Raw genomic sequence first — 22,885 nt, 5'->3', positions numbered from 1 at the left:
TGCGGAGATGGGCACAATAACATTCAAAGGTATTTTGGCAATTTCTGGATGAAAGGTTCAGAGGGATATGGTCCAAGTGCAGGCAAATGGGATTAGCCCAGAGTCGCATATTAGTCATCATAGATTAATAGAAAATGTTCTGTGGTGTCTGACCGTCTCCAGTGAAGTAGACTGCTAGTTCAGATTTGTGAAAAGGTGATTTGGAACATGTCAGAATTAAGTTTGTTTTTCATGAAAAAACAATTTCTCCGGTGTATTTCCAGGTTCCTGGCTGTGATGGATGATTGTTTCTGTTCAGGCACAACGGTTTAGCTTTTGCTTTTGAATCAAAAGATCATGGTTGGAAGTCCTACTCCATTGGTGTGGTGTGTGTGCGCGCACAAATTCCTGTAGGGATTATTGCCTTTTCAATGACAATTTCAGCCAAGAACTTGTTGCTAAGATATAAACAGTTCCTGGGATTATTTCAAGAAAACGTGAAAAATTATTCTGGACAACTTTTATCTTTAGTATTACTAGAAAAGTATGACGTTTCCTGCATTACAACAGTTATAACAATAAATAAAATACTAGTTCTGGGTGTGTATTCCCTTGAAATAAAGTTTATTTTTTTGCTTTAAAGATGGGCCTGAAGGAGATGTGTACCTTTCTCTGCCTTTATTTGCTAGATTTCATATTTTAGGTGCTCTGTGATCCACTATCATTTAGTGGATCAGAAAGCTTAAAGGAGCCTTGCTTTATTTTGAGAAATGTAGAATTTTATTTGAATCATTTGGGAAAGTTTTAACATTTTACTTGTGTCCTATCTGGTTTCAAATTGGGGACATTTTTAAGGCCTGTTTTTGGTTGTTAAGATCATAATCATCAGGATTTCTCTCCGTAACTGTTACTTCCTTCCTGGAGCAAATTTCAAATGTTACTCTCTGGGGTGTATGACACTGTGCCAGGTTAGTTAAGTACAGAATGATTTTTGTTTAGAAAAACCTTTTACACTTGAATTATGCTCTTTATTTCCCATACAGGTGGAAGATCGTAGAGCAATGATGGAGAGGCAGCTTATTGGTTTGAGAGTCCAGTACCAGTCCCTGCAGAAACAGCATGCATTTTCTCGTCAGCAGCTGCACCGAATGAAGGTATTTCATGAGTTTACAATTCTCAAGCAGATTTAAAAAATGCAACTTATTATGACCTTGTATTTCAGGATCTCCCCTTCTGACAAAGTACATTTCAGGCTTAAAGAATTGACTCTGAATTCCAATTCCTATCCTGCATTTGCACCATTTTTATCCTTTCTCTTCTGGAGACATGAGTTTTCAGATCAGATACTATTTATTGTCATGTAATAAAACAGAAGTGCAATATTACATGAAATTACCTTTAGTCTGCCATAAGGCAGACAAAAGTTCACCATTAGTATTGTCCCTGACAGTTAGAGAAAGAGAAGTAAAAGAGAGTCCCCTCAGTCACTGTGTCCGTGGATTCACCTCCAGCACTCCCATGGCCTCTACTGCTGCACAAGACTCCAGCTCCATTCAAAGTATCGGCAACCCAAGACTAGATCCAAACCTCTGACGTGATGAGGAAGCCTTCAATGGCCAGGGCCCTTTTGGAACCATTTTTGTCTGCATCACCCTCTCGAATCCTGATTCCCTGAGCTGATTCTCATGAGCCAGTCTTCTGCAGCCTGTTGAGTCCTTTCAGCTCAAATTGCCAGCAATTTGCAGCCTCAGTGGATTCCTCACTGCCTGCATGCGTGTCCCTCCTTATTGCTTATTATTACATTTTTCAGATGTGCATTTGAACTTTGTTATTCATGTACCTTTGCACCATCCTCCATCCAGAGAATGTTGCCATCTAATTGTAAGGTGGGAGAGTTATTGCCACCTTTATTCTTGTCAACTTGCTTCATTCACTCCTCTGCAGCTTGACTTACTGAGTATTTCCACCATTTTTTGCCTTTATTTTCAGGTTTCAATATCTGCAGGTTTTTTTTGTGGTCATGCAGCACAGAAATAAATCCTGTGACCTGTTGCATTCTTGTTTGCCTATCTTTACAATGGATACGAGAACTGCACATGGTATTCCACTTCAGATTAAGTAACTTTTGTAAGTCTCATCACCCCTCACACTCTTGCATTTTATGCTCTGGCCTTCTTGTCTGCTGTGCTGTCCTTTCTTAGATCATTAAATGTGTGTCCAAGGTTCCCCTGTTAATCAGTACTTCTTGCCATTCATTGTATGCATCCTATCTTTGTAATATCTCCCAAATGCATCAACTCTTTTTGAGAATTAAATTTCATCTGCCATTGTTCTGCTTACGTCACCCAACTGGTAAATGCCTCCATTGCGACCATCAGCACCACTGATCTTTGTATTGTCTGCAAACTTGTACCACTGACATTCACATCCAAATCATATCTGAAAAATATCAGGGCTCTGTACCAATTTCTGTGTTCAACTAATTAGCAGCTTTCCAATTACTAAAATGCTCCTCATCCATCTTATTCCCACCATGAAGCCAGTTTCCGATCCAGTTTGTTAAATTGCCATGAATCTTGAGGGTGTCCAAATTTTCTGTGCAAGACTTTGGAGTCATTGGCACACATAGTTACCTTTGGGACAAATTCATTCAAATTAGTTGGATGAAATCTCTCCTGAACAAAGCTGCTCATCAAGTGGAGATTAATCCTGTACTTCAGAATTTATGGAATAGTTTTCCTACCAACCCTGTGCCTGGCACACTTCCAATGCCATCTTTATATGTGACAATATTAGATTTGCTTATGTCCTTCCTAGTGGTTTTGATTTATTTCCCTGTTGTATTCAAGAATAGGTTAGATGGGGTCATAGAGAATAAAGGCTGGACACCTGTTATGAACAAACAGTGGTCTTTATTTGTACATGGGTATTTACAAAAAGGGCACACACTCACAGACTTGCACAGCAACAATACATAGCGGGTGTAAATAAATCACTGCTAAAAGTTGCCAATTCCTGATTAGGAATGCAATAATTAACACACAATACCCAACAAACCCACAGGCACAGCACACTAATGAGCAGTAAATTAATTACAGCTAACCATTGTATCAAATGAACCTGGTTTCCAGCGTCAACCATGGCTCGGGATCTGGGACAGGCCCACCACAGTCGGCTTGCTGGTGCCTGCTAAGGGCCAGGAGTCTGGACTTCAATGATGGTCTCAAGGCAGCAGCCAAAAGGAGGAAAACACCGCGTGTGCTAGGCTTTTTCAATGCCGGTCCCATCCACGTGACCTGTGTAGAGGAGTTGCATATTAGCATCACCAGTGGGCAGAGCTAACTATTGATTGGCACCTGGAGGATAAATCACACATCAGATGAAAGGCTCAATCACTCATCAACCTCACAGGTGGGAAAATCTAACCTTGATTGGCAAGTGAGATGACTTCTGACTAGTTTCAGGTGGAGAGGTCACATGACCCCCAGCAATCCATGCGACACTGCTGCAGTTGTTTCTGTTCATCAATGTGTGATTTTAATTTCTAATCGTAATCAAATGGCATATCTAGCCTCCTGCAATTAAAGGATCCTGATTTTTAAAATAGAAACTGTTCTCAGCCAAACACCTAATTCAGTGACACAAGAGCAAAGATGTTGAACCAGAAATGTTTTTTATATCAGGCAGATTGTCTTCAGTATGCTTTAGCTTCACGCCAATTCAACTTGAAGCATTCTAGTTTTTCTCTTGGAATATCCTGAGTCTTTGGAAATCTTTCTCAAAGGACTGTTGGAAGCAGTCTTTCACTATCTTTACAATGGCACTTGATAAATACAGTCATGCACCGCATAATGTCTATTCTGGCAACATCCAACTGCATATACGTCATTGATCCCTTAAGGTTATAATAGAGTTCAGAAATCCCGATCAGACAAAGGGGCATAATTTGATGTAGCGAATGCAACAGCTTCCCACATGCTGCATGTGTATCTCACGTCTCTTGTGTTGCCAGGTACAGTACATATATAACCTATAATACCTGTCTTGATAATCATTGAATCCCTGTGTTACTGGCTTATGTATGTACTGTACTTTTTATCTTTATTATAATGTGAACTTTCCCTACTTACAAATAAGTTTTACTGGATAACATTGTTATGCTTTGGCTTGTCAGCAGCAACATTCATTCTCATGTATCACCCGTCTCTCGAATGTTGAAGCGTTATATCTGTTTAATTTTCTTTCAAAGATATTACAGGTTAATACAAGTACACAATAGTATCCTATATAGCTTTGCTAAATATATAATATGAATATAGTGTTTGCACAATGTCCAAATCACATAACGTTCTATTTCACAGAACGTATCGTAGATGTGAAGTGATGCATGACTGTACTTGGGTCAAGTTTTCACCCCCATGTTTCTTAAGTCTAACTGAAATTGAAATTAAGATCGTCAGATCACCCAATGACCTTATTAAATAGCAGAGCATGCTCATAATTCATGTGTATGTTCTTTGATGAAGGCTAATGTGAAGTACATGTTTAGCATCTCAGCCACGCTTTCTGGCTCTGTGATTATATTTCCTTTTTGGTGTCTTATTGGACCCACCTCTTAATTTACAATCCTTATTCACATGCTTGCAGAATATCTTTGGATTTCTTCTTGGGTTTGTTGGCTGTCATTTCTTAGGCCCACTTTACCTCTTTTTCTGCTTTGACCTGCTTCTCTTGTTTTGACAGTATGATGTCATGTTTTGTCTTTTATTACATTGCTTAATTCTTTTTATAGTCTACCTTGAAAATTCATCCAATTTTCCTCATGTTAATGTGTCTACAAAATTGTTGAAAATTATCCACTTTAAAGATCTCCCACTGTTCAAATAGTCTTTGTCTACCAGGTTTCAATGCCAGTTTGCATAGACCAGATCTGTTGAAGTGAACCATTTTTTAAACTTTGAGTGCTCTATATCCTTTTCCATAGCTGTTCTCATTATTAAATTATGATTGCTTTTTCTTAGTTTTCATCTGTTAATCATTGTTATTTTGTACTGCATTTTTATTTATCATTAACTGATTTAAGTTCATCTGCATTGGTGGGAAATGAACTTGGGTTGCAGAACAGTCTGCTCTAACCTCTAGTAACAAAACCATCATGCCCCCATTTTGTTTTTGTGTAGACATCGTCTCCAGAAGGCAGTTTTCTAAATATTTGGATTGCTATTTGAATAAAAGTGTTAAGACTATTTCAATATTTGCAATAACACTTGAAGATTTCAGGATTCTGGTTTTATTTTACTAGGTGCAGATAGCCACAATGTTACAAATAAAGGGCTTGCAGTCAGACCCAGGACAGCTGGAGCGTTTGCAATCAATGCTGGCACAGAAGAACAATGAGATTCAAGCTCTAGTGGTAAAGCTACGACGCCTGGAGAAAATGGAAGTAAATGAAACTTATTAGCTCGGCATGGTAGTTAAAAATAAAAATTTTGGTATTGTCATTGAACACATTTATTGGATTTTTTAATTGTTGGGAAGGTGCTCTGAGGTGCCTGTGCACAACAGCAAGGCTACTAAACAGTCGGACCGCACTAATTTTCCACGTTGGTGCACGTGATTAGGACATCAGTTGTAATTTTCTTGTCGTGTTTGGAAAAACGTATGCAGTATTCGTGCCATAATGTGAGAAGATGATGATTTTCTAATCTTTCCGTGAATTAGAAACGAAGTAGTTTTGCATTGTTTTACAGAATCGTTGTGTGGTCATGGTGGCTTGCCTGAGGTTGGGAGATTGTAGGATAGAGGTTGCACAATTTTCTGCGTATCAGATGTGGGAAAATGTCGACTCTTTGTAATGTACTTGTTTTTTCAATTCATTCATTATCTAGAGTCTATTTTGTATTTTTTTTCAGATGAATTATGATCCTGGGGAAAACCACAATGAAGTTGATGCTGCAGAATTTGGAGATGGGCAATATTATGTTGAATTGCTGAAACTACAGGTTGACAATGCCAAGTATGTAGTATATTTGCATTCTGAGCAATAATCGCAGATTTCCTTTGTGTGTGAAGAAACTAGATTTGGATATAAACTTCTGAGTTTATTGATGCCACTGATCAATGATGAATAAAAATCTTTTGAGTTTTAGAGCTTCATATTTGTAGCTTGTTAAATAAGGACCGCAATCTGAGTTGAGAGCCCTTTTTACAAGGACGTTAGTTGAGGTTATGTTTGTTTAACTAAATGTTGTTTTGACCTTGGCATAGTTGTGCTTTGCATTGGCATCGAATCTAATCTTAAGAATTTCTTGCTTTCTATTGGAATGAAAAACGTCAGGTTGGAAGCCTTTCTTCAGAACTGAGTATAAACTTGTTATTTGGAAATTTGGAGGTCTAGTTTTTGCACAGTTTCAGAAAGATTGGATGAAAAATGAAAGCTAAGTTTAAAAAAAAAATATATATATATATTGTAGTCTTCCCTATTTTTGAACAGCGTTCAGTTAGAAGATTCAAAAGCTGCTTTTGGAGGAATTATCATACAGGAATGTATATATATTTCCATTTCATTTAGAGGTTTAATTATTTTCATATAAAAAAAATTCAGAAAAGAGCATTACCTCTATAAATAATTGGATGGACCATTGTAAATGTGCACTGGGCTTATCCATGTAGTTCTTCTTAATTTTAATGGGAACTATTTCTTCCTCTGTCTTGTATACAGTATGTAGATGCAACTACTGAACTGTTATTGCAGTTAACTTGAAATTTAACAGCATTTTTTCAGACTAAACGTATACTTAAATGAAATAATTGCTAGAAAATATACTCTTAGCTAAGTTAAAACTTTTTGAATGTCCATATTAATGTAACTAATATAATGTAACTATTACACTAGGAAAGAAAATAAGACAGTGAATGATGAGCTCTCTTTACAACGTATGAAGGCTCTTGCTGAGAGTCAGCGTGTCTTAGAAGTTGAACGTAAATTTTACGCCAGTGAGAGACAGTTGAAACAATATCAGAGTGAAAACATGAAACTTCGAGTCAAACTGGATGATATGAGGCTTAAGTACGAACCTGAAGGTATCTTTGTGAACTTGCAGATATGAATTTTGAAAACCCAGCAGCAAGAACAGCATAGTTACCACTTCCTTGTCCCTGTCTAGCAATTTCCTCTCAATTGGCTTCACTAAAATAAGTAACATAATAAAGAGCATATTGTTGTTCGGAGCAACTTGTTCGCGAATAGTGTCTTGAGCCCTACTTTACAACAAGAAGATCATTTGCTATTAAATATTCTAAGGCACCTATGAAAGTTTTTTGAAGTGTTGTGCAGGTTTCTAATTTAAAATTTACCATTGCTTTATTTTGCAACATGGTAGAAGGTACAAGATTCAGCTGAATTCCCATTAATTTCTTATTGAACATGTTGACAATTTAACACTACAGTTCTTTTTAAAATTGGCAATAAGATGGGTAGTGAAGACGTTTTTCTCTTCACCCTACTGAAGTGTTCATTTCTGACTGTTTCAAAGTAATGTTTTTAACAGTATATTGAACTGTCCAGAATGGGTAGGCCATTTGGCCCACAATATTTGTACCTAACTAAATGCCAAATTAAACTTTCTCTTCTTCCTTTACATAATCCATACCCCTCCATTCCCTACATGTGTCTATCTAATGGGCACTTTAATGTTCCTATAATATCTGCTTTCCAAACACCTACCACTCTGTGTGTAAAAGAAAAATGCACTGCACACCTCCTTTAAACATTCCCCCTCTCACTTTCAAAAGCATGCTCACTAGTATTTGACATTTTTACGGGGATGGGGTGGGGTGGGGAAGACAAGTTTCTGACTGCCCATTCTGTACTTTATTATTTTAAGCTTCTACAAGTCTCCCCTCGATCTCCAATATTCCAAAGAAAGCAGCATTTAATTTGTCCAATTGCTCATGCTTTCTATACCAGGCAGTATTTTGGTGCTATAATTATATATGCCATTCTGCAATATTTTGCTGTAACATTAAAGTTGCACTGTTACAAAATGTAGAATTAGGAACATAGGAAGTAGGAACAGGAGTAGGCCAAAAATGGCCCATCGAGCCTGCTCCGCCATTCAATGCGATCATGGCTGATCTAATTTATGACCTAACTCCACCTACCTGCCTTCTCCCCATATCCCCTAATTCCTCTATCATGTAAAAAATTATCTAACTGAATTTTAAATATGTTTAATGAGGCAGCCTCAACCACTTCCCTGGTTAGAGAATTCCAAACATTCACTACTCTCTGGGGGAAAAACTATTTTTCCTCATCTCTGTCCTAAATCTACTCCCCCGAATCTTGAGACTGTGTCCTCTCGTTTTAGTTTCCCCAGCCAGCTCAAAAAACCTTCCTACATCTATCCTATCCATACCCTTCATAATCCTATATGTTTCTATAAGATCTCCTCTCATTCTTCTGAACTCGAGCGAATACAATCCTAGACGATTTAATCTTTCATCATAAGTCAACCCCTTTATCCCAGGGATCAACCTAGTTAACCTCCTCTGGACCGTCTCCAAAGCCAGTATATCCTTCCTCAAATATGGAGACCAGAACTGGACACAGTACTCCAGGTGCGGTCTCACCAGTACCTTACACAGTTGCAACATTACCTCCCTACTCCTGAATTCAATTCCTCTAGCGCTGAAGGCTAACATTCCATTTGCCTTCTTAATAACCTGCTGCACCTGCAACCTAACTTTTTGTGATTCATGCACAAGCACTCCCAAGTCCCTCTGCACAACAGCATGCTGTAGTTTTTCACCCTTTAATTGCTTCCTTGCTTTATTGCTTAGTGTATTATCAGCCTTAAAATGACAAATAATACAAGTTAGTCATTTATTACATTGAAACTGTAAAGATATGTGTAGTAAAAGCAACCATTTGTTTCCAGTTGGGTTCTGTTCCATTTATAAATGAGCTGTATTTTCCAGTTGCCATTATCATTTAAAATTATATTTATCTTTTGTCATGTTGCCTTTGGCATTTGCGTGCTTAATGACATGGGAAATAGAAGCAGAAATAAGTATTTTTGGCCATTTGTATCAGCTTCACCATTCACTGAAGTGATTTTCTTTTTGTCTTATCGCCACTTTCTTGCGCTAGCCCCATATTCCTATTTCTTTTTCTTGATGTATATTTTGTTTTAGCACCTTCACAATCCTCTATCTAAAATATCTGAGATTCACTATTCTTCTCTTGAAGAAATGAATTCTTCTCTTCTTTGAATACCCAACCTCATTCTGAGAGTTACTCCTGATTCTTAATAACCCAGCAAAGAGTAGCATCAACTCCACACTATCCTATCAAATCCCAAAAGAATTTTGTACAATAACTGTAATACTGATATTTTGTACTCTAATAGCTGTTAAATGTATGAGAAATCTGTTTCAGAAGGTTATTAATTAAATAAAAGAAAAAAATGGGAATAAATTTAGATAGGTGCACACATGGACTTGATCTTAAGGTTACATTCAATTGAAATTTTCAGCACTTTTTAAAATTGAGGTAGAGAGGCAAATAATGTTATGTGGGTTAAAACTATTGTTGCAGCCATAATTTGATGCTGCAAAATATTTAGAGCTAAATAACAGTCTGGTTCCCAATTAGTGCAGTTAATCCAAGAAGAGCAGTGTCAATGCAAAACAAAAAACACCTTTCTTTGAAAAATAACTTTTTTTTCATGTAAAATTGAATGAAGTGGAACAATATTTTAAAAAGATGTTTGGGTTTTTAATCTTTGGATATTCCAATACATTCCCTCTCTGCAACTGGATTTAGGATTTTGAGATGAAATTAACGATGTAGTTTTACAATGGCTATTTACCACTTTCAAATGAAGTGGAAATCTGGCATGGAGATTTGTGTCCCTACAGATGCTATTGTACCGAATGGATCAAAGTTCACTGTCCCAATTATGATCTATATATTTGACCTGTTTGGACTTTTGATTACTACGTATTAAATATTGCATTTTCAAAAAACCCCTACTAAATGACAGGCTTGTGTACTGTAGAATTCAGTAATTCAAATAAAGGAGATGAGAACTTTTATATCTTTACTGGATGTTGTGAAGATCAAAAATATTTTGACTGTTGGCTAGAGTTGAGTTTGCAAATTTTAATTTCCAGATGTTAAGAACAGACCACAAAACCGCAAGAAGGAGAAACTTCCAGTTGGAGTACTTGATGAAGCTCTACTTGTATCCAGCAGCACTTCTACTAGTGAGGCTATTCTCTCATCTGATAAAGAAACCAGAAAAAGGCAGACTGATGTGCTTTGTAATGAAATTTCAGCTTCACTTCCTGAACCAGATCTTCTTTCTGCTCCACTTTCGGGGCCCCTGTCTGCAAATAATATACGAGTAACGGAGCTAGAACCAGCCAATAAGCCAGCACCTTCTAAAGAAGGCAAGCGGGTGCGGATTATGCATCAAACAGGTGAAATCGGAGTTCTTTCTGAACAGAGGAACACTGAAGTCTCCAAGCCAACTCAGTCTCCAAGGTCAGTGCCTCGATTTCAACTATTGCCCAGCATTTCTCACTGGCCTGCTGCACACTTCATCTACTGCATGAACTATGGTCTGTGCTTTGTTCTTGGTTTCTTTGGTTATATTTTCACCTTTTTCACTGCTTTCCCAAAGTTTGGACTCTCCAAATTATGGAAGACCAGATATCTTTTAATGAAGAGACATAACTAGGGTCTGTGCAGTTTTCTAACATTGTCTTGTTTGCAATAGTTTTGGAATGCAAGCTTTTTGGCGAGCACAATGTTGTTAATCCAGAACATGCATTTCCTTTTTTTTGATTCTAATTTTTTTTTAATTGCTGCAAATGCGACCTAATTTTATTTTCCTTTCCATTTTCCTCTGATGTCTCACCTTCCTTTTTGTAATTCCTTTGAAAATGCTTAAAATCTTGTGTGTGTAAAGAAATGGACTGAAACCAGTGTCATAACTAATTGTCAAGATTTTCTCTATTTAACCAAGAATTGGTTTAAATGTACAAATGTTGTACCATTTTGTATATTGGTTTGTATTTCCATTTTTTGTTTCCTTTTCTTTGACCTGTTTGATCTCCAAAGCAATTTGTTATTTTGTTCAGTCATTTGGCAGGGCTATTTTTGACCGAGCTAATAGATACATTATTGCAAAGCTACTTGATTACTTATTGCTGTCAGGAACTTGCAGGAAGAAGAATTTTTGGAAGAATCAGTTTACTATATTAGTAAGTCTTTTTTCCATTAGTAATGGCTTGACTAATGAGTTTACATTCTGTTATTTGGGATCATTTGTCATTAATATAGCATACATACTTTAATTTGAAATTGATAATTTTGTTGCAATGCTCTTTGCTTAATTCGTTAACTTGTGCAAAAGCAACTGAATTGTCAAGGCTAAACAGGCAATGCAGATTGTGACTTATCAGGGTAATTGTGCTAATGTGTAGATTCATTATTTTGATATTCACTTTATTGATATTTCCTGAATGTCTTCTTTCTTCATTAGATACTTACTTGTCCTTTTTGTGTTTTCTTCTACTTTTTAAACTATTTTAGATCCATGCTGCCACCACCAAGCTAAACTACCACTTCAAAATATAACTCCGCTTGTCAAAGATGACTACCCCAATAAAATTCTCGCTTAATCATTAGGATGTAATGAGAACTTGTGCATGTTGCCTAATAGTTCTGTTCTGACTGTGAACAGCAATTCTCAAATGAATTCAGAGTCAGGGTTCTATCTTTTCTCTTTCCTGATGTGTAAATTTTCAACTCTTAATATACTTTTTAAAATTTCAAATTTTGGTTAAGTTTTCTGCTTTTCTATTTTGTGCTTTGTGCTAGAAAGTTGTACATATAGAGCAGGCAGTAAATGCCAATGCTGGTTTCCAATTCCCTGAGAAGAAGAATTTAACTATTGTTATATTTCCTTAGTAAATTGGTTCTTTTCAAATTGAGCACTATTTAAAAATGGTTGTTGTTTAACATGTATTCTGCTGCAATAGAAAAAAATTGACAATCTAATAATACTTTGGCTAGTTAACTATTGCTTTGCTGTTACTTAACTGTAGGCCACTCAGCAGAAGCAACACCTGCAAGATTGTTATTCAAAGTACTGTAATAAGATATTGTTGTCTCTGAAATGTATCAATATTTTGATCTGGTAACTATTGTTGCGCTATGATTAAAACAAATCAGTACTGTATTTTTAAACTAATATTCCAAATTACATACATTGCTTGAAATCTATTCTGTGGCGCAGGGAAAGGGGTTCACAGTGCAAGGTTGCTTGTGTTTTAAATTTGCAATGGAGCACAGCACATTCAATGTGTGCAATAAAACAAGGTACTAAATTGGATTCTTCAATAATTAAGGTTATAAATGTGCTAACTACAGTATCCAGTAAAATAGAGGAGAGGAGAAATGCTGTTTCTAAGGTGCCTATGAATGACAGTCATTTAAATTTTAAAATTTAGACATACAGCATGGTAACAGGCTACTTCGGCCCACAAGTCCGTGCTGCCCAATTTACAGCCCTTAACCTACACCCCAGTATGTTTTGAACAGTGGGAGGAAACCGGAATCCCTGGGGAAAACCCATGCAGACATGGGGAGAACATTCCTTACAGACAGCACGGGGCTTGAACCTCGGTCCGGTCCTGATCGCTGGCGCTGTAAAGGCATTGTGCCACCTGCTACGCCATTCATACTGTCATAACACTAGATTTAAATGCTATTTGATTATTTCTGCACAAAAGTGAAGTGAGTGGGCAACAACATGGCAGTTGGGATAAAATCTGAGGTCAATAACAGCTAAGTGTTAATGCTTAAAGGGATGAAGCATCCTTGAACACAAGGCACTGAATGCCAACATGCAGCTGCAGCAAGCAAGTAGGAAGCCATGTGAGATGTCTACCTTCATTGCTCAATAATTTGAGTTCAAGGGGAAAGATGACAACATTTATGTGGGCATTGGTGAGATCATGCATAAAATATTATGTACAGTTTTGGTCTCCTTAAGGTGATCGAATAGAAATGTGCAAGTTTCTTGGAGGGAGTGACAGGGTAGGTTGTGGGAAGATATTTTCTGAAGGTGGTCACAACTTCAGACTATCTGGCCAATGAAATTGAATCATTAATCCCTTTCAAAGCAAATAATTGGACTTTTAGGTATTAGAGGAATTGAGGGATATGGATTTGGGAAGGAAAAGACTGTTGAGGTCAAATATCTGTTGCAGGCGGATCAAGCTCAAAAGGCAGCCTGCATTCTTCTATCATGCTCTTCTGAGAATAAAATGGCTTATTCAAATTTATTTACATATTTGGTGACTCTTCCTTTGAATAACCTACAATATAATTGTTTATCATTTCTTCCCCAAAAGGAAACTGTATCTTGCATTCTAAAACCTGAAGCAAAAGTGATCCATAAACGTTGCCCCCCTCTATTCCTTGAAGAACTGTAGTTGCTTTGTCATTGAGCATATTAGAGGCTGAGATATAGATTTTTAGACTAGGGAATTGGTTAGAAAGTGGATATGAATTATCAAACATGACCTTTGCGACTGACAGAAAAACTTCTGAATGGTGTGCTAATTTTTCTAAATAACATAATTAGGATGTTATCAAAATTATTGAAGAGTAGAAGTCAAATCCCAAAAGCTTTCATTAGGTTTAAAAGTTTTATTTCTTGCTTCTCCTTTTTCTCTTTCCCTCTTTAACACATCTTGTATTGATACTGACATCTCTTTAACGTTATAGATTAAAAAATAGAATATTTGTATTAAAAGGAATTGTCAGAAGGCCAGAAAAGCTGAGGACAAGGTTTTTTCGTTGGATAGGAGACAAACCTGAAAAAAAGATGACTTGTTGAATGAAACACAAAAAACCTGTAAAGAAGTAGGAGAATGTAAACATTGGTTATGGGAAAATGAAAGTCCTACCAAAGCAACGCTTTAGAGTACATAGCTTTTGTGCAGCGGGTCCTGTGCAAACATGGAAAAAGTCAAGTTTAGGAGGGTGAGGAGAAAGATGATGAAATGAAACTGGCAATGTAACTAGTGAATTAAAAAGTGGCAATTGGAAATGAAGGAGGATGAAAAGAAATAAAGGAGAGTGAATGTATGTGTTATGTTTGAGGAAGAGTATGGACAGGAGAGCCTAGTTTGAGAATACTAGTATTAAATGCTAATGTAATAGCATTTATGTGCATATTGTTTGGTGATTTTTTTTTCCAAATCTTTGGGGAGTACATAATAATTACAGAATCTATGTTGATAATTGCATTGTAATTAAATGCACGGAAGTTTGACTTCCATTTTCTGGTAGGTTGAAATTGAACACAGGTTTAATGCTCCAACTATCCTTTTACAGTCACACAAAAGCTTGTATTCACAACCTAGCTAAATATAAAATGCTATTTCTATTTGGAAATCCTCACGTGCATGTCAAAAAAACCTCATGGTTCGAATGAAATTTTGTAAAAATCAAAGGTTAATGGCAAGGAAACAGGTTTTGTACGATCTGCAAAAACAAGTCATATTTTTAATGTAAAAAAAAAGATGGAATTTTAATGGTTGTCAGAGTATATTGGTGCTAGGTAGATTGAGAGGTAACTCGAGGCCTGGGCTGATTCCTGGATAGAGACTCCTGTGGGTAATGAGGGTGGGTGGGTGGGGAGACTCTCACTCAAACATGGCTTAGGCCAGTGCAGAAAGTGGATATTTTAAAAACTCACTTCATGCCTTGGTTCTATCTCTTTCTAGTTTTGAATGTAGCCCAAGCTGAATCTTTTAGTGTGGTGTGATGAGGTAATTTGGAGGTGGGTGAAGGACTTTGCATCATAAACATCAGAAATCTATTCTTAACAATGTGACCTATGTGAATCTAGCCAACATGTTCATTTGTCAGTATCATCCAGATCATTGGGAAAGAATTTAATAATTACTATCTGATACTGTACTAGCCATCAGTTTTGCAGCCATACCTCCCAAATACCAATACAGGCTGCAGGTGAAGTTTGGATTTCAATCCAATTTAGCCACAGCTTTTTAAATTGTGTTCATTGAAATATACACAGCATTAAGTTGTGACACTGGTGCAGTTCACTTCTTTATTAAAATTAACCTCTTGAGTATAAAATGTTTCTTTGGCTTTTAAACTGTTTGATGTAACACTGGTGTCCAGAGCACTAGTACTGATTTAGGTTTGCAATTCTGTTATACTGCTTGGAAGATCCATGAACGTGTTGGTAGCTTTTATTATTGGTTTAAGAATACTTTTTTAATGTATTGCCTTGAAATCTGTGCTCTTGTAAAATCAGTTTCAAAAATGAAATGCTTTTGTCAAATGTGCTTCAAATAATTTTCTTTAGTAGACTGCTGTGATTTCATGAATAGATAGATCTTTTTGCACTTGAAAGTTTAAGATTATGTAGTTGGTGTGCAACTACTTTCTAGTGCAACTGCACTAGAAAGTCCTTCACAATTGCAGTAGTGGACATGTATATATGCATAATTGAAATCAATTTTGATACCATTTTGCAAAACTTAAATGTCTGGGAAATACTGCTAAGAGGAAAATCGCATTCTGGAAGAATCCCAAAACCACCTGTAACTTGTGCAATCAATATTACAGCATTTTTTAAGCTGGTCTCATGTACAATATGATCAAGGACATTTTCATTTTTATTTGCTATAAATTTAATTAACTGATGTGTTTATTCTGACCATGATTTAATATAGTACTACACTTTTTTTTTGCATCAATGGTTTTATTTGCATTTTCTTCCAAATATTATTTGAGATATTGCCCAATGTCTTATCCAGTGAAAGGATTGATTTCTTTTTCAGTGTAGTTTTTTTCTGGCTCAGCTGATAAGCCTTGAGTAAAGATGTTGGATACAGTAGAGAGGATACCGAGCAGTTTCTTTTAGTTGCTGCCTAACATAAAGTAAAAAGATTGGAAAATGTGGGTTAAAGGATAAGATGTTATGGAGTGATTTAAATCTTGTTTAAAATAATTGCATATGATTGAATATCTGGAAGTACATTGGGTCAGATATTCCTTGATCTGGCTCTAACTGTTGTAGTATTCCCATAGCTATTCAAGCATCCTGCAGCCTCTTGGGCCTAAGAGCTGACCCACGAAGCAAACTAGGTTGCAAGTTACAACTAGACCTTGGGCAATAAATAATAATGTTCTGCAGTCCTGGTGGACTTCTGTTGGCTTGAATTTGCCAAAGGCCTTTCAACTGCTTTTTAAAATTCTGTAATCAAATGTACTTCTCACCAATTTAAATGGAATTTAGCCAACTAACTAAAAAATTACAATTTATTCTCTTGCATATTTAATTGATAAATATTAATTTAAAATGTTAGGATCAAACAAAATAAGGGGAAAATAGTCTTCACTTTATACTTGATGATCCCATTCAAGTGGCCATTACAGAAATCTCACAGGGTAGAGATGATTGGGAATTAAACATCCAAGTATATCAGGTAATTTGGGAGGAAAAGCAGGAAGATAAGGGAATGGGGTAATGCTCTTGATTAAGGATGAGATCAGGGCAATAGTCAGAAATAGTTCAAGATCCAAGGCACAGAATGTTGCATCCATCTGGGTTGAGGTTGGGAATAGAAAAGGAAGAAACTGTCATTGGTGGGAATTGACTGTTGGCCACCAAATAATACAGTGGCACAGGCAATAAACCAAGGTATATCTGATGCATGCAAGAATGGAGCTGAAGTTGTCCTGAGAGACTTCAACTTGCACTAGATTAGGCAGATCAAGTCAGCTAAGCCATCTTGAGGCGTTCATAGAATATATTAATGAGAGCTTCCTTGAATAGCATGTTACTGAACGTACATTCTGTTCTGTACAATGAGACAGATAAAATTAGTCATATTGTAGATGGAGATCCTCTTGGAAAGTCATAACAATATGAATCAATTTCTCATACAGATGGAAGGTGCTTATTGTACAATCTACAACCAATGTATTATGCCTAAACAAGGGAGACTATAATAGGAGTTGGTGATCATAAACTGAAAACACAGGCTATTATGGTGGGACTATTGAGGAACAGTGGAATACTTTTTTGGAGTGCTTAATAAAAGCATATTCCAGTTAAAAATGGAAGACAGCAAGAGTTTAAAAAACCCAGCCTTGGATAACCAAATATAAAGGCAACAAATCTGTCTAAAGTTGCCAAAAGTAATGAGAAACTGGAAGATTTGGAAAAATTTAAAAAGCAACATGAACCACTAAGCGAATAATAAAGAAAGATTGATGATGAAAGAGAATTGGCACAATAATGTACAGTTAGTAAATATTTTTATAATTGTATCAGACAGAAGGGTGATTAAAGTGAATGTGGGTCTCTTGGAAGATGAGAAGGTGAAATTAATATTGGATAATATGGTAAGGATTGAAGCCTGAATGATTATTTTGTGTAGGTCTTGGTGGAAGGAATGTCTAACATTGCTAAAGAATTCTTTTAAGGATGTGATGGATGGTGAGGACCTCAATGCTATTGCTAAAGAGGTAGTGCAGAGCAAACTAGTGGTTTTAAAGATCCTGATGGAGTGCATCTTAGGGTACTGAAAGAAATGGGAAAAGTTTTCATAAATGAAGTTATGATCACTTAAAATTCTCTGGTCTCTGGGTAGATACTGGCAAATTGGAAGATTGCAAATATCAAACCATTGTTTCAACAGAAAGTGGGTAACAGTAGGCCAGTGAGCTTTGTGCCTGGAAAATGCTTGAAGCAATCATTAAGGAAGAATTAGTGAGGCATCTGGATTGAAATGATTCTGTAAGGCAGAAACAGACAGCATGGATTCAAGAAGCGCAGGTCCTATTAGAAAATTTTACTGGAGTTCATGGAAGATATAACGAGCGCGGGGGATAGAGGGAAAACAGGTGGTTATTGTACCCTTGGATTTCCAGAATGAATTCAATAAGTTGCCACACGAAAGACTTGCCCAGTTGAGGAGTAATGTATTAGCATAGATCAAAGATTGGATAACCAATACAAGGCAGAGTGTTGGAATAAATGGATATGTCTCTAGTTGGTGATCACTGATGAGGAATATGCTGTTAGGCCCATAATAATTCTGTTGAAGAGAAAACCTTGAGTAGCACATCAATGAGTACAAGTTCGCTGATGACAGTGGATTGTGTGGAGGGGCGGATTGTGTGGCGGGGCGGATTGTGTGGCGGGGCGGATTGTGTGGCGGGGCGGATTGTGTGGCGGGGCGGATTGTGTGGCGGGGCGGATTGTGTGGCGGGGCGGATTGTGTGGCGGGGCGGATTGTGTGGCGGGGCGGATTGTGTGGCGGGGCGGATTGTGTGGCGGGGCGGATTGTGTGGCGGGGCGGATTGTGTGGCGGGGCGGATTGTGTGGCGGGGCGGATTGTGTGGCGGGGCGGATTGTGTGGCGGGGCGGATTGTGTGGCGGGGCGGATTGTGTGGCGGGGCGGATTGTGTGGCGGGGCGGATTGTGTGGCGGGGCGGATTGTGTGGCGGGGCGGATTGTGTGGCGGGGCGGATTGTGTGGCGGGGCGGATTGTGTGGCGGGGCGGATTGTGTGGCGGGGCGGATTGTGTGGCGGGGCGGATTGTGTGGCGGGGCGGATTGTGTGGCGGGGCGGATTGTGTGGCGGGGCGGATTGTGTGGCGGGGCGGATTGTGTGGCGGGGCGGATTGTGTGGCGGGGCGGATTGTGTGGCGGGGCGGATTGTGTGGCGGGGCGGATTGTGTGGCGGGGCGGATTGTGTGGCGGGGCGGATTGTGTGGCGGGGCGGATTGTGTGGCGGGGCGGATTGTGTGGCGGGGCGGATTGTGTGGCGGGGCGGATTGTGTGGCGGGGCGGATTGTGTGGCGGGGCGGATTGTGTGGCGGGGCGGATTGTGTGGCGGGGCGGATTGTGTGGCGGGGCGGATTGTGTGGCGGGGCGGATTGTGTGGCGGGGCGGATTGTGTGGCGGGGCGGATTGTGTGGCGGGGCGGATTGTGTGGCGGGGCGGATTGTGTGGCGGGGCGGATTGTGTGGCGGGGCGGATTGTGTGGCGGGGCGGATTGTGTGGCGGGGCGGATTGTGTGGCGGGGCGGATTGTGTGGCGGGGCGGATTGTGTGGCGGGGCGGATTGTGTGGCGGGGCGGATTGTGTGGCGGGGCGGATTGTGTGGCGGGGCGGATTGTGTGGCGGGGCGGATTGTGTGGCGGGGCGGATTGTGTGGCGGGGCGGATTGTGTGGCGGGGCAAGGTAGATTGGTATGCAAAGTTCTGGCAGATGAAATATAATGTAGGTAAATGTCAGGTTATCTACCAGAAGGAAAAACTGGATCATTTTATTTGAATGGTGAAAGATTGCAGCATGCAGTTGAATTGAGAGACTTGGGAGTGTTTGTGCATGAATTGCAAAAGGTGAGTTTACAGTTAATACAGGTAATCAAGAAGGCAATAAAGTCCCTGTTATTCACAATTCAAGCAACAGGCAAGAAATATCGTGGAAAGTATATAGGTTAAAATATACAAAAGTTTAAAATTGGAACCTCCCGCTCGCCGTTGATTTGCCATTCAAGCAACTAGCAAATTATCCAGCATCTTCTAATCGCCGCAGGTGCCAGAAACCAGGGGTTTTACTGTAGAATGTTGCCCTTCATTACTTGAGGAATTGAATTTAAGAGCAGGGAGGTTCTGCTGCAACTGTACACTATGCATTTCTTGTCTCACATTGTAGAGCTCGTCGAAAGAACCAAAGACTTGTTGATCCAAATCAAGGTTTTTGTTAGCAAAAGACAGGAGCTCTTCACAGGTGGCCGACCAGTCCGGAATGATCCAACCTGGCTAGGGACACAACCCTTTAAGGCCCAGACAGTAGGCGTGGCTAAGCTCTCAGCCAATCGCTGTAAGCACAGTCTAGATACAGTAACTATATACATTGGTGATAGGTCTGTGCTATCACGCACAGACCTATACAGTGGATAGAGCATTCCTCTTCCAGGCCAGCTGTTCAATTTATAACAATGGTGTCGTTGGCTTTTTTGTTGTTGTAATATTTTAACAATTGTAGATTTTTTTTATTTCATGGGTGTTTTGAATACCACATAAATATTTCAGTAAAATCATGACATTACAGCAGATCTGTGAAATGGAATTGTTTTGCCAGATCACTGACATACTCAGCTTATCTGGGCATGATTTAACAACTTCCATAAAGATTCTTTGAATGTTTTTATGGATTGGTTTGGAAATTTATCCATAGCTTTCTGATATATTTTTAAAATGAATCTAAAAGCAGTCAATAGTATTTCCAATTTTATTTGGATTTGGTCAACAGTTAAAATTACACTTGAGGCAGCAATTGCATCTTATTAAGTTATTTGTTTCTTATTGATGTTGGATAAATTTCTTTACTATGTATTATGTTTGATCTGTTAAAGTGGAAGATTGTTTGAATATTCTCCCTGTAGGACATCCAAGGTGAAAATAGAAAAGCCAGCTGAGAAGGAATTGGATAAGGATTCAGAAGAGTCGAAAGGAGAGGTTAAAGTTAAACGGCAAAAGATGCACCCAGTCATCCATGTTTCATCTCAACCCACTGAATCTCAATGTGCCCAACAGTAAATAAATTATACTTTCTGGTATTGAAGATTTAAATTTTCTTTCCATTGTTCATTTTGGGACATGTAAGTACAGTAAATCTGGGCAATATCCAATCCCATTACATTGATAGTACAAGATAAATATTGCATTGAATATTGCAATTAGACGATCTCTATTATGAAATCATTGTATAGATTGCATTTGCCAGATATTCATGGTTTTAGTATTAACTCCATTAAATGAGCTGAAAGCCCAAAATTTAATTCTGATCTTCAAGGGAGAATAATATGTTGTGGTGTTCTATAAATGTGTCAGACAAGCTAATCTTGCATGTGAGAAAACAGCTGCTCGTGTTTTCGCTGTGCTGTTAATGAGGTTGCGGCAAAGGTACTCTTTGAAAGTGTATTGTTTTGTAATGGCATTATTCCCAATGAACAGTCTGTTAAAGAGTTGATGCTGAATTTGTATATTGTATCATGTTTTCTTTTTTTTAATCCAGACAATGAGACAATGAATTGGTGTGCAAACACTTCTTTATCTTGTCCATTGTATATCCTCCCTCTGGATGTCACCAAGTACAGTCCAGAATATATTACCAAAATGTATCTGGTACTCAAAGCATCACATAAGTATTATTTTATGATCTTCAAATCTCTCCTAAATGTTACAAAAATTTGGCACGGGCCCATTTGGTGAATGCCATCTTTTAAGATTGGAAAACTCAATAACTTGTACTAACCTGAATACGGGTAAGCTTGAGTGTAACCTGGGAACTAACACCTACCTGTCTAATCATCTGCTCTAATGGTAGCAGAAAGTTTTAATGGTGGACTATCCTTTGTTTAAAACCTTATTAGGCCATCTTATTGGGTGCCAAGATTTAAATAATCATCAACTCAAAATGTGATGTCACATAGTGTTTATAAATGTAATCTTCAGATTGTATAATCTGATGTCAGTCTAAACAGATAACAAATGCAGGGATGTCTTTTACTTGAGTCTTATTTGAATATTAAATAACAATCAAAATTTAGCTTCAACTTTGCAGTTTGGAAAAAAATTGTGGTTCCTGTAAATGCTTGAATTTTTATCTTTTAGACCTTTTAAATGCCTAAATCCATCGTTTGCAGATTGTTAACTGAACCATGTATTTTGATTATAAAAGTAGAAATAAAATGTAAATTTGTATCCCGGTTTCTGTTACTTTTTCAGTGGATAAAAGGTGAAGAAGATGGGAATTTAACACTCTTGCATGTTTCTATTAAACATTATTGAGGGCAATGCATTTTTTTTTAGGAAAGCCCCCAAAATTAAATGCAGTTACAACTGAAAATTCAGATTACACTTCACAGTTCTTGCACATACATGTTCAACATTATTTGAAGAATATTAATAATTCATTCCTGCACTTTTTAAAATTTCAAAATGTCATAATTTTATAAAAAATTCTCTTTGCATGACTTAAGCCATTAAAACTGTCTCAAAAAGCAGGAATTGACTCTGAAATTGAGCTATATGAGTTGAGAAGAGAGTTTCTATTTGCAAGTTTACCCAGACATTTTGAACAGCCAATAGGTATTCAGAGATATCCTTTGCAGAGTTAAGAACATGTAGAATTTTGCCAAGCCAAATGGCCTGGCCGTCAGTTGAATTTTAACTATCAACCACTAGATGGTAGAAGTGTCCTCCAAGGCTGAGAGGCAAGCTAGTATATAAAAGTATAGTCACTGTACTTGGCCATGATATTAAATAGAATATTCTGGATTATGATCCGAAGGTGAGTACAGAACTGAGGTAAATTGAGACTAGGTTTACCCTGCGACAATAAATGAAGGGAGATGTGAACATGAGTGCACATTTATTGAATTCAACCACTAATTAAAACAAATATGATAGCAATTGGGGTTGTGTGTTAATATTAAAGTACCAATTAATTCAAAACAATGGCTATAGTAATATGGATAAAATAAGAACCAAGTAAAATCACAAACATTTCACTGTGATAGTGTTTTATCTCTTGGTCTTCCAGTATCATTTTGTGAGTAATCCTGTTCTTTAATGTAAAAAGAGAAGCCATAAACATTTAGATCAGCAACATCTGAAGAGAAAAACAAAGTTATGTTTCATGTTTGTGGAGCACTTGTTTGCAGGAGTGACTCCCAAGCTTTAATTCATCATCTAACTCTCACTCTAACCTATCTGTCTTCAGTTAGGTCAAAGCAAACTTGAGGAACAATCTCTTGCCTTCTCAATCA

The 22,885-nt window shown here is 37.9% G+C and overlaps 1 protein-coding gene across 3 annotated transcripts in view; it reads left to right on the top strand.

The window, feature by feature from the left end:
• The window catches only part of spdl1 (spindle apparatus coiled-coil protein 1), a 52,751-nt gene extending 30,956 nt beyond the window's left edge, over positions 1 to 21,795 (top strand). For 2 of the 3 annotated variants that reach the window (XM_069936529.1, XM_069936531.1), the window contains exons 7-12: positions 1,023 to 1,133; positions 5,282 to 5,422; positions 5,892 to 5,995; positions 6,875 to 7,062; positions 10,156 to 10,528; positions 20,498 to 21,795. In XM_069936529.1, coding sequence (XP_069792630.1) covers positions 1,023 to 1,133; positions 5,282 to 5,422; positions 5,892 to 5,995; positions 6,875 to 7,062; positions 10,156 to 10,528; positions 20,498 to 20,651 — 1,071 coding nt within the window. In that variant the 3' untranslated portion in view covers positions 20,652 to 21,795. Of the gene's footprint in view, positions 1 to 1,022; positions 1,134 to 5,281; positions 5,423 to 5,891; positions 5,996 to 6,874; positions 7,063 to 10,155; positions 10,529 to 11,581; positions 13,339 to 20,497 lie in introns of those variants that run through there. The other variant, XM_069936532.1, reaches the window with a different exon arrangement.
• The last annotated feature ends 1,090 nt before the right edge of the window (positions 21,796 to 22,885 follow it).

The sequence above is a fragment of the Narcine bancroftii genome, chromosome 5 (assembly GCF_036971445.1).
Source record: "Narcine bancroftii isolate sNarBan1 chromosome 5, sNarBan1.hap1, whole genome shotgun sequence".
In the NCBI taxonomy this organism is placed as follows: domain Eukaryota; kingdom Metazoa; phylum Chordata; class Chondrichthyes; order Torpediniformes; family Narcinidae; genus Narcine; species Narcine bancroftii.
Note: the sequence above shows the minus strand (reverse complement) of the source record. Positions and strands in the feature narration are given on the sequence as shown.